General features: G+C 35.5%; 1 protein-coding gene across 1 annotated transcript in view; it reads right to left on the bottom strand.

Moving 5' to 3' along the window:
• The window catches only part of TTC27 (tetratricopeptide repeat domain 27), a 138,141-nt gene that overhangs the window by 106,569 nt on the left and 18,985 nt on the right, over positions 1–12,587 (bottom strand). The window contains exons 6-7 of the mRNA XM_011372100.2: positions 2,712–2,876; positions 667–800 (exon numbers count right to left, since the gene is read on the bottom strand). Coding sequence (XP_011370402.1) covers positions 667–800; positions 2,712–2,876 — 299 coding nt within the window. The remainder of the gene's footprint in view (positions 1–666; positions 801–2,711; positions 2,877–12,587) is intronic.

The following is a 12,587-nucleotide window of genomic DNA, read 5'->3' on the forward strand; positions in this document are numbered from 1 at the left end:
AGGCTCTGGAACGAAGAATAACATGCCACAGGCTTCAAAGATATAACATCAACCAAAGAACAACCAAAAATGTTGGTTTGGGGTCTCTGGAATGAGAAAATATAAATGCTAACGGCTTCCATGGAAGCAGATGAAAAGACTTATAAGTAGGTAAACTGCCCAAAAGCCATAAATTCAAGTTAAAAGAAGAAAAAGCATTAACCAGGTCAGGAAATACATACTAAGGCAGGGACCAGCCCAATAATGACAGAGTAACAAGACAGAGCAGAACACTGGTAAAAATTTTAAGTCTCTTAATGTTAAAAAATATCCTCAAAAGGCAAAAGTAAGATAACAAATATGGTAGCAACTAGAAAAATTCATCTCTACTCAGTCTGCCTCTTGAATTTCTTCAAGGGGTGGGAGGTTAACACATAACTAACAGCATTATTAACTCATATTTACTGAAGACTAGAAGAACACCACCATTTTATCTCTATTTAAGGGTAAAAAAAGGTTTTAACATGGGTTTTTTTTACGTTCCCCCCCACCCCCGCCCAGCCACCTTGAAAGCTTGAGAAGAGATAAAACGAAGCCCCTTTCTAGCCCATTCATGGTTCTACGAAACTCACCCACTGGAACTTTTAGACTTGGATGCCAATTTAAATAGTTCACAATCCTACTTACCTTGATTAAATGTTCCTGAGGAGTTGGGGCTGGACTGAATTCACAATTTGAAAAAACATCCCCTTTCCGTTTTACATCTAGAATAAGCTGTGCCACATAATTTTCCTGAAACCGTGTCCTTTTTCCCAAAGCACCTAAAAACATAAAATATGTATTGATTTGTCAATCAGATCTACTGTACGATCATTGAGAGCAATATTTTCAAAGTGCTTTAGAGTTTATAAGATGTTTTTCTTCATTTCACATAAGAGAAACCTGAGGCCATGGTGATTTTTTAAAGGATTTATAAAATTATAAAGCCAGTAAGCTATGGGGCAAGAACTCCAACCCAGGATTTCTGCCACTAGATTCCATATACTTACTTTTGCATCGAACTACCTACTTCTTCAAGTGAGTAACTCATTTAGTGTCATAGGTAGAAGAAATACTATCATCTCCATACGACAGATAAAGAACAAAGGTTCTGAGGGATAGTCACTTGCTCCGGATCACAGAGCTTCCCAGCACCAGAGCTGGAGCTTCAAGCGGGGTCTTCAGGTTCTAAATCTCACAGTCTCTCTATCACACGATCTGGCTTCATGTAACATCAAACATTTTTTCATTTTGTATCTGAAATAACTTGCTGAAGAACAGTTTTAAGAGAAGCAAAAGTTCTAACATCCATTCTCTGGCAAGAGTCAGATGACAAAGACCCTCGATTAAAAAAGTCTGAATTTCATCCTGCACTGAGTCTGGCTCTAAGTTATTCATCAACCTTTTAAACATGTTACACACAAAAAGAGCTACTGAGATGGTCTAACACAGCTATTTTTTAATAGTAAGGCTAAAGTTGAATGGAAAAAAATGGTTTGTTTCTCATTTTATATTTGTGAGCACCACATTTATATTTTTAAGTTCCTCACTCTTTAACGTGGACAAAATTATGAAGAACCAGCTAGTAAATACACCAACAGTTAAAGCTGACTATATAGAGTACTAAGCTACTAGTATTTTTCATCCAAAAAAAGTCTCCTAGGACCACAACATTCAAAAACATAACCTCTGAAACTAACCTCAGAAGTTATATTATTTATAACTATATTTTCAAATACAGACAAGACTCCAACTTACACATGGCCACTGTTCCAAAAGTTGTAAGCTGGATATTTAACAATTTTCTCTACACAAACAATAGAATAAATGATGGCTAAGATCCCAGACTAAGCCACAAAGTCATGTTTAACTCATAATATAGCTGAAGGACTTTATTATATAGCTCAATAAGAAGCATAAAGAATGGGCCTTAGAAATAATCTAGACCTAGTCTAGGGAGGACATCCAAGTTCAATCATTTCAACATTCACTGACTGGTAGTCACAGTCTGGCATGCTGAGCCCAGGTTCAACAGGTATAAACGGTGTGACTTTTATTAATGTGTTCAATGTTGAATGCCAATTATATGTGAGATGCTAGGGGCTGAGCAATATGTAAAAAGAAATCAAAGTTATTTGGTATTCAGAAGAAATAAGTAGGTTTCAGGAGAAATTCTGTAATTATTTGTTCACTGAACAAATGTTGAGTATCTACTATATTCCAGATAGTGTTCCAAGGCATTGAAGAAACATCTAAACAAAACAGTCAAAACTTTGTTCTTAAGGGATACAAAAAAAGTAGGATGGAAGCCATGGGTGGGTATTTACAAGAAAGGGCACTGTAGAGAGGCTAAATTAAACCTGGGACTTGGGGGGGGTCTTAGGGGTCCCACACCCACAACTGAATGGTCCAAAGTTCATTTGTGTACTGCCTTGCTGCTGTACATTACTGTACAGGTGTCTAACAGATTAGAAAATAAACAGACATCCCCAGGAATAAAGAAAATACACAGTTTCAAATCTGTAGTAAAACTATGAATTTTTTAAATAAAATATTTAAAGTCTACTTCTGTAAAGCAAGGAACAAGACATCGAAAATCAAATATAACCAAACGATACAACCAAACTGCCAATGTATATATTAGTTTTATCATAAAAATAAATCAATTATCCACAAAAGATACAAAGTCTTACCTGCCAAATCAATTTGCAATTTGCTGATGTCTTTGGCAATACTGAACTGATCTTTTGCTTTTTTATAATCATAATAATATAAATATGTATATGCACATTCCAGATGGAATTGAATAGAGAAACAGCGACCTGAGTCAGCTACAAACAGATTCTCTAGCTTCATCACTGCAAGATAAAAAATGACACATTAAAAATCATGAGAATAGAATTATATTAATGAGTAAAATGTTGACTCCATAATATTTGAAATATATACTACACTGACCCTGCTCTTAAAGAATTTTAAATCTAGAAGATGAGGAACACACATATAATAATAGTTCACAGCCAGTATTCCCTGAGCACTTACATGTTCCAATTTTGCAGCTATGGATAATATATACATTACCTCCTTTATTCCACACTACACTATATGATTCATGACCCTGCTCTTTCTTATTTTAGAGTGCTTGCCTTAATTGTGCAATAACAAAAAATATGGCAATACAATGTGCTCATACAAGTACCAAATGAACCTACAAAGAATTAAACAATACAGAAATTCTGATGAACAGGAGATCAGTTTACAATTTCCCTCATAAAGAATGTAGAATTTCTCCCTTAAAAGAAAGAAGCAACAGATAAATACACATACATATCTAAGGCAATATGAGTATCAAATAAAGAATGAATGAATATTGGCTTAGCAATCAGATTCTAATTTATTTCTCTAATAAATGAGGTGAGAAGATGGGAGGATAATAACCTAGTATCACAGTATCTGAAATAAAATGATTGCCAAAATTAATTATATGTAATAAAGAGTCTATATAACAAGTTACAGGAGGTATCTAACAGGTCACCTCATCCATCCGTCTACAACAGCCCTGACAAACTACTCCTCATAAATGTTTCTATAATGGGTTCACCAGTATTTCACAAAACAAGCCACAAGAATAAATGCATAACAAATAAATAGAAAATGAACTTCTGATGTCCAAAGACTGAGAATTAGTTTTCTATCATTCAAGCTGAAAAGGAAGTAAAATTTACTGACTACCTACTCTGCCTAGCACGAGGTACTTTATATGTTGTCTTATTTAATTCTCACAATGATGCCTTTGAAGTTGGCATTATCCCCATTTAATTCATTAGAAAATCCAACTCAGACAGATTACTGACTAGTCACCTCAGCTGTTAAGTGGCAAAGCCAGGATTTGAATGAATCCAAGCCCATTGGAAAAATGGGAGGGAGGGAGTTGGCAGAGGAAAGACTAAGGTCAAAAGTATCGAAGTGAGGTTACAAAATCCAATCTGCTTTTTTCACGTAATAGTATGGCAAACACCTACAGCTAAGAAACAGACACCCTTTGTCTTACAGTGAACTGAAATTAAAACGAGTCTGAAAAAGTGTTTTTCTATATATTGCCAGCCCTTTAAAGAGATTCTCTGGACTCAAAGAGAGGAAGTCAAGGTGTATATGTCTTACGTCAAATGGCAGAGGCATGTGAACATGAACTTCTCGGTGAAAATACTTCAGTAGGTTTCCTCCATGCAAGCCAAACTCGGGAAAAGCTGAGTCTGATGCTACTCATTGCTCTTAGTGAATGCTTTCTTTTTTTAACTTTCTTTTCCTTTTGTCTTCCCATTATTCCTGATTATCCATCATTATTCTTAGAAATACAATTACCTTCTATGATCTTAGTACAATTCACAAGTGACACAATTTTACTTAGTTGTCAATGATGGTACTCTTTAATGTTTCAGGATACAACCTGTATCAAGAAATGTGAAGCTTGGCCAAAGCTTTTTAAAATCCTCTCTTCTTAAATATCACAAAGTAAGGAATGCTGAAAGAATAAACGCTAACTGAAAACAGCAGCCTTAGGAATTAAGCATGCGATAAAGCCATATTCTGCGCTAAAGCTATCAACCATATCCTAGGGACCTCAGGATTCTATTTTGATGAGTGCAAGGAACACCAAAGACAAATGATGAATGCTGGACCCACTCAAAGTAGGCAATCCAGCAGTAGTCTTCATTTAAAGCTGAGACCCAAAGAACTGAATCTTCACTGAAAGGTTAAAAAGGGAGGTAAATCTGCCATATTGAAGAGCTCAGCAAGGAAAATGGCAATGGGAGAAAAGGAAAAGAATTTACCCCAAGAATGCATAACCATAAGCCAGCTTTCATATAGATTTGTAGACCATATTCAAGCTATCTGTGTAGTTTAAAAAAAAAAAAAAAAACCTCAAAAATCTCAAGCCAGGAATTTAGAACCCCAGAGAAGTGGCAGAAACAAAGAAAAATCCTCTTTTGAAGGAATGCAGTTTCAACCAGGATTCAAAGAATTCCCACAGATAAGTTTCCATGGACCATGAATTCATAGCAAAACAAAACAAAACACCAACACAGAACATGAAATACCTGAAAGCAGAAACAGCAAAGGGCAGAAACGTATCCTCAAAGCCTTCAGAGACTGAAAAAATCAGATACGGTATGTAAAATATTTAACTGGCTTTAAGAAATAAAAGGCTAGAACATATGAAAAAGAAACAAGACAAACTATAGATATCAACCAGACAAAAAAGGAGTTTAGAAACACTTTAATTAAAATTAAAAATTAAATGGACAGACCAGAAGATCAGAAGATAAATAAAATCATGCAGAATACAATATAGGGAAACAAAGAGAAAATAAAAGAATTAAAGAATGTTGAAGATGCAGGTGAGAAATTCTAACATGTCTGCAGATCTAAAAGAGAACAGACAATAAAAAAGAGACAATATTTTAAGAGGTAATGGCTAAAAATTTCCCAGAAATGTGGAAGACACTAAATCTCAGAGTTAGAAAACCCACTAAAAAGAAGGGGGCAAGCCAAGAGAAAGAAAGAAAAAAAGAAAGTTCACTAAATTCCTAACAAGATACACAGAAAGAAATTCATACCTTGCCCAGTCATGGTCAAGCTAAAGAACCCCAAATACAAGGAAATCTTAGGAACTGCAAAAGGAAAAAGGCAGACTACCCACAAAGGAAAGCAAGTAGACCAACAATTGATTTCTCACCACCAAAGTGGAAACCAAAAGAAAACAGATTAGTATCTTAATTGTGCTGAGAGAAAATAAATATGAACTTAGAATCCTTTAGCTGACGATTCAAGGAGGGTTAAATAATATTTCCAAGTAAAGAGAAACAGAGTTTATCATCAAATATGCTTGTTAAAAATAGAGCAACTGCTAAATTACTTTAAATAATTTTTAGTATACAAAATCATATTTCTGAGTTTTATTTACCTTGTCTTACCTCCTCTAAATGGGAAGAAAAATTAGAAAATAATGCCCAAAAGCAGACAGGAAAAAGCCAAGGACCACAACGTAACAGTGCAGTTTCAAACTTCAAAAAACGACACATCTTTAAAGTTTGGGGGAAAAATGAAGGCTGAGTCCCTTCATAAATAAATTTTAAGGAGAGCTGAGGCTTTAATCTATTTTTAAAGCTTTTAATTTGGGGTGAAAATGAAAAGATGCTGGAAGGATCAGCTTCAGAAGAGAAACTTTCCAATGTTAATTGAACTACTTACTGATGAAGACATATAAAACTTAGAAAAGTAAAAGAAAAGGCAGAGAATCAGTGTTCCCTCCCCAAAGCAATGCAGTCACCCAAGTGACAACATTCTCATGAGAAGCTGAATCTCACAAATATTAATTAAACAAGCATAAAGAAAAATGAAGAAACCTCTTCAGATACATTCTGCCCTGAATAAAGATACAGATTCAGAAATGACAATATATGAGAGATAGAGTGAAGTATATCTGAACCCACAAAATGAGAGAAAAGAGCCGTTGATAACTCCTAAATTGAATATAACTAGAGTCACAGTGATGCCTCATTGAGATCTAGCACTAAATAAACTAACAGAAAAGCTAGAATACAGAATTGTTTAATTTCTTCAATCAATGGTTTCTGAGCAAATACTATTAAAACTCAGAAACAACTGAAATATATAGCATAACTATCAGCAAAACTGATCAGATCTGCCCCAGCTAAAACCATTTAAATGATATGGTTTTTGTGACTGGTTTCTGCAACTTAGTGTGATGTTCTCAAGATTCGTCTGGGCTGGAGTGTGGATCAGTACTTCATTTTTTTTATGGCTAAATAATATTACAGTTAAACCCACTAACTGGATACACAACATTTTATTTATCCATATATCAGCTGATAAACATTCAAATTGTTTCCATCTTTTGGATAGCATGAATAATGCCGCTATAAACATTCACATACCAGGTTTCATGTGGTTCTATGTTTTTATTTTTCTTGGGTATATACCTAGAAGTTGAATTGTTGGGTCACATGGTAATTCTGTGCTTTTAACCATTTGAAGAGCTGCCAAACTGTCTTCGAAAGTGGCTATACCATTTTACATCCCACCTGTAGTGTATGAGGGCTCCAACGTCACATCCTCGACAATGCTTGTCGTTATCTGACTTTTTAATTATAGGCATCCTTGTCGGTGTGACATCTCCTTGTGGTTTTGGTTTCCCTAATGACTAATGAGATTGAATTATCTTTTCACGTGCTCATTGATCATTTGAATATCTTCTTTAGAGATATGTCTATTCAGATCCTTTGCCCATTTTGCAATTAGGTTATTTGCCTTTTTAATTACTGGGTTATCAGAGATCTTTATATATTCTAGATACAAGTCTCTTATCAGATATATGACTTGCAAATATTTTCTCCCAATCTGTGGGCTGTCTTTTCACTATCTTGATAGTATCTTTTAAAACACAAAAGTTTTTAAAATTCGATGGTCTAATTCATTTATTTTTTTCTTTTGTTGCTCATGCTTTTAGTGTTGTATCTAAGAATCCATTACCAAATCAGGTCATAAACATTTACCCTTACATTTTCTCCTAAGAGTTTTATCGTTTTAGCTCTTATATTTAGATGTCTGACCCTTTTTGATTTAACTTTTATATATGTAGCCCCAGCATCATTTGTTGAAAAGACTGTTCTTTCCCCATAGAAACATTTTATATGTAGAATAAAGTAAGTAATTATGTTAATATTGTTAGGAACAAGATCTTCAGAAGGTGCAAGTATTAATTAAGGATAGAAATATTAATTGGAGCTCCTTGGTCAGAATTGGGGACTTCAGGCATGTTTGCTGCGGCCTGGTCTTGGTTAGAGATTCAACCAGCGTGTTTGCCAGGAATAAAGTCTCAAAATGGGCCTCAGTTTGCCGAGTTTGGAGATATGAGCTATGCATTTGCCAAAACCAGGACTGGTGGCTTGACAGAGACTCATCCAGCATGTTTGCAAAGCCCACTGTGGCTCATACAGAGGTTTGCCTGGGCTGGGGATCAGTCAGAGGTTAGACCAGTATGTTTGGGGTTAGAGTCTCAACTGGTGTGTTTGATAGGGCCAGGGACTTGGCCAGCATTCAACAGAGCCACGTAAAGGACTAAGCTGTGTGTTCCATGAGGCCAGAGCCAAAGGAGGAGCCTACATAGTTGAGGCTAGAGTCAGAGAGACAGTCTCCACAGCTGGGAGATTACGTCTGTTAAGAATAATGGGAGCCTGGTTTTTCACTATCAGAGAAGGGAGTTATAAATTTGGAAGAGAGAAGACTAGGATAAACCCTGTGATAATGGACTGGAATTGGAGATGATGTAAATTCATGGTTTTTAACATATAGATAGATACAGAAATACATGTGAACGTATATAATACACATATATATACTTTCTAGCTATGTCTGTTGAAAGACTTTAAAAGAAACCAGAGCTCCTTGGAGAAATTACTGATTCCAGCCTGGAGTAAGGAAATACAAAATGAGGCTAAAACATCTTCTTGTATCAGAAAATAAAGAAGTGCTCAAAGATATGCTGAAAGGGCACAGCAGCCAGTTTGAACAGGTTCCCACTGGCCAAATCAGGAATAATAATTTGAGCATTAAAATAATGACAGTAACAAGTTATAATCCATTCAATAAATTAGAAATCCATGAGTCCATACTAATAGCAATCAATATATAAGTACATAAATTCAAAGCTAGGTGAAGAATAGGAGACTTCTCTAAGTATCTCACTAAGTACTAATAAAACTAATTAATTATAAAGAGTAACAGCCAAAAACTGGAAGTAATGCAAATTTCCATCAACAAATCAATGGATAAAGAAACTGTGTTCTTTCCATATAATGGAATACTACTCAGCAATTAAAAGGAATGAACTACTGTTATGTATCACTATATGGAGGAATCAAAATGATTATGTTGATCATGGATAGGAAGAATCAACATCATTAAAATGGCCATACTACCCAAAGCAGTCTACAGATTCAATGCAATCTCTATTAAAATACCAACGGCATTTTTCACAGAGATAGAACCAAATTTATATGGAGCCATAAAAGACCCCAAATAGCCACAGCAATCTTGAGAAAGAACAACAAAGTTGGAGGTATCACACTATCTGATATCAAATGATACTACAAGGCTACAGTAATCAAAACAGCATGGTACTGGCATAAAAACGGATACATTGATCAATGGAACAGAATAGAGAGCCAGAAATAAATCCACGCCTATACGCTCACTTAATATATGACAAAGGAGATAAGAATATACAATGGGGTAAAGACAATCTCTTCAATAAATGGTGTTGGGAAAACTGGATACATGCAAAAAAAAAAAAGAAGCTGGAACACCTTCTTACACTGTATATAAGAAAAGACTCAAAATGAATTAAAGACTTAAATGTAAGACCCGAAACCATAAAACTTCCACAAGAAAACATAGGCAGTAAACTCTCTGATATTACTAACAGGAATTTTTTTTTGGATATGTCTCCCTGGGCAAGGGAAACAAAAGAAAAAATAAACAAATGGGACTACATCAAACTGAAAAGTTTTTGTACAGCAAAGGAAACCATCAACAAAACGAAAAGACAATCGACTGGGAGAAGATATTCGCTAACGATACACCTGATAAGGGGTTAACGTCCAAAATATATAAAGAACTTATACAACTCAACAACAAAAAAACAAACAATCTACTTTAAAAATGGGTAGAAGACCTGAATAGATACTTCTCCAAATAGGAAATACAGATGGCTAATAAACATACGAAAAGATGCTCAAGGTCGCTAATCATCAGAGAAATGCAAATTGAAACCACAATGAGGTATCACCTCACACCTGTCAGAATGGCTATCGTCAATAAATCAAAAAACAAGTGTTGACAAGGATGCAGAGAACCCTCAAACACTGTTGGTGGGATTGCAAATTGGTATAGCCGATATAGAAAACAGTATGAAGTTTCTCAAAAAATTAAAAATGAATATACCTTTTGACCCAGCAATTGCACTTCTGGGTATTTATCCAAAGAAAATCAAAACAATAATTCATAAAGATCTATGCACCCCAGTATTCATGGCAGCACAATTTACAATGGCCAAGATATGGTAGCAACCTAAATGCCCATCAACAGAAGATTAGATAAAGAAATTATGATTCATATATACAATGGAATATTACTCAGCCATTAAAAAAAATGAAATCCTACAATTTGCAATGACATAGATGGACCTAGAGTGATTATGCTGAGAGAAATAAGTCAGACAGAGAAAGATAAATACCATATGATTTCACTTATATGCGGAACCTAAGGACAAAAAGAACAAACTAATCAAAAACAGACTCACAAATATGGTGGACAATTTGGTGACAAAGTGAGGAGAGAGGGGTTGGGGGACTGGGAGAATGGGGTTAGGGGTTAAAGAAGTACAAATTAGCAGTTGCTAGATGGTCACGGGGATGGGGAGCACGGCATAGTGAATGCAGTTAGCATAAATATGTTGGCTAGGTGGAGGGCCAGGAGAGGGAGGGAGCAATTGCAGGGGTCGTTTTATGAACTATATAGATGTCTAACTAATGTACTGTATACTTGAAACTAATTTTAAAAAATAAATAAATTTATTTTAAAAAATGATTATGTTGAGTAAAAGAAGCCAGGGGCAAAGGGTGGGGGAAGGAGAATACAGACCACATGAATCGATTTTCATAAAATTCTAGCAAATGCAAACTAATGTATAGTGATAGATCAGTAGTTGCCTGAAGAGTCTATGGGAAAGATCAGGAAGGGAGAGAGGAGAGGAATGGACTCCCAAGGGGTACAAGGAAGGTTTGGGGGACAAAAGATATGTTCATTACCTTGACTGTGGTGATGCTTTCATGGGTATAAACATAAGTCCAAACTTTGCAAATTATATACTAAGTATATCCAGTTTACTATATGTCAATTGTATCTTAAAAAGTTGCTTTTAATTTTTTCAAATTTCATAAAAAGAAAATTGATAACTCTAGAGTGAAGAAGACTGACAAATACCACCTCAATCAAGTGACCAGAGTTACTATCACCGGTAATGGGACAAATTGAAATTGTGTGCCATCAGATAGAATGTAATGGGAATAACACAGCAAGACTTCTGTGATGTTTCCAGATTGAAAGAAACCAAAGGGATATGACACTAAATGTAAAACCTGACATTAGACTGGACCATTTTGGATGTTTATGAGACAACTGGCAAATCTTGAATGGTAGTAATGAAATGGTAGTAGTGTATCAGTGTTAATTTCCTAACTTGGATGGCTGTATTGCAGTTGTATAGGAAAATGTCTTTATAGGAAAAACACACTAAAGTATTCAGGCATCACATCAGCAACTTATTTTTAAATGGTTTTGGGGAAAATTTTTTGTGCTATACTTGCAACTTTCTAGAAGTGTTTGTAAGTGGTTCAATTTTTTTAATCCCTAACTATTAACAATTAAAGAAAAATTAAGAACATATATTGACATTCCTGCATGAAGTATCTTTTAGAGTTATCAAATAGCCCTAGCTGATAAGGATAAATTCTTCTTTAAAAAAATAATGCTATGGGGAAAAAGTAGAAGAAATAACTGGATTATAAAATTCTTAGATAAGTGCTTAAGATTAACAGGAAGACTGCATTTTCTTAGCCAGATGCAACCTAGTGTCCTAAGTAAAATGCCAACCAAATGGAAATTCATAAAATCCTCAATAGCTTGGGTGGAGAGTATCTACTATAAGCCATAAAGACCAGAAAGGCACACAGCCTATCATGTCTAAATAGGAAGTGCTAACCAATTCCGACTCATTTCCCCTAAAAAAAATCCTCTTCTCTCTCCATACTTATCAAGCTTCATTTCCTACCGCTGCCTGCATTGCTTTTTCCACCCTTCTCCTGCCTCGCTCCCCTTCACAACTATTTTCCTCTCTTCCATCCCATAAATTTTAATCAATATCCACTGAATTATTACATATGCTTAGAATTGTGCTAGATCGTACAGCAAGGTTTAAACCCTGCTCTCCCCTAAAAATGGGGTTGGAGAGGGGATGGGTAGAGAAGAGGTAGGAAGAGAAGACACATAATTATTAGTCAATACACAGTTAATCTGATTTGAAACTGTGTGGTGTTGGTCATAAGAACCAAGGGGAGGAAATCCATAAGGATGGGATGCTTGAATAAACAGTCAGAAGGGCTATGCCTTGAAAGATGGGTAGAATTTGGCTACAACTTCACCTCAAAATTGTAAGGTTCACACACACAAAATAAAGGTCCACATGTGTCTTGCCGCTGTATGCCTAGCACCTATCACAGTTAGTGTTCAATAAATACCCTTGGAGTGAGTGGATATTTAACAACCTTTTGATGGCTATCACCAAAAAAAATGGAAATGCAATATCCTAGTGATCTAGCTCCTATCTACGCATTCAGCCTGACACACAATCCCTCGTATTCTGCTCCAGCCATTCCAAACTACTGCAATTCCCAAGCACACAAAGATGTTTCAAGTCTCTGTGCCTC

Source organism: Pteropus vampyrus, unplaced genomic scaffold, assembly GCF_000151845.1.
Source record: "Pteropus vampyrus isolate Shadow unplaced genomic scaffold, Pvam_2.0 Scaffold200, whole genome shotgun sequence".
NCBI lineage: Eukaryota > Metazoa > Chordata > Mammalia > Chiroptera > Pteropodidae > Pteropus > Pteropus vampyrus.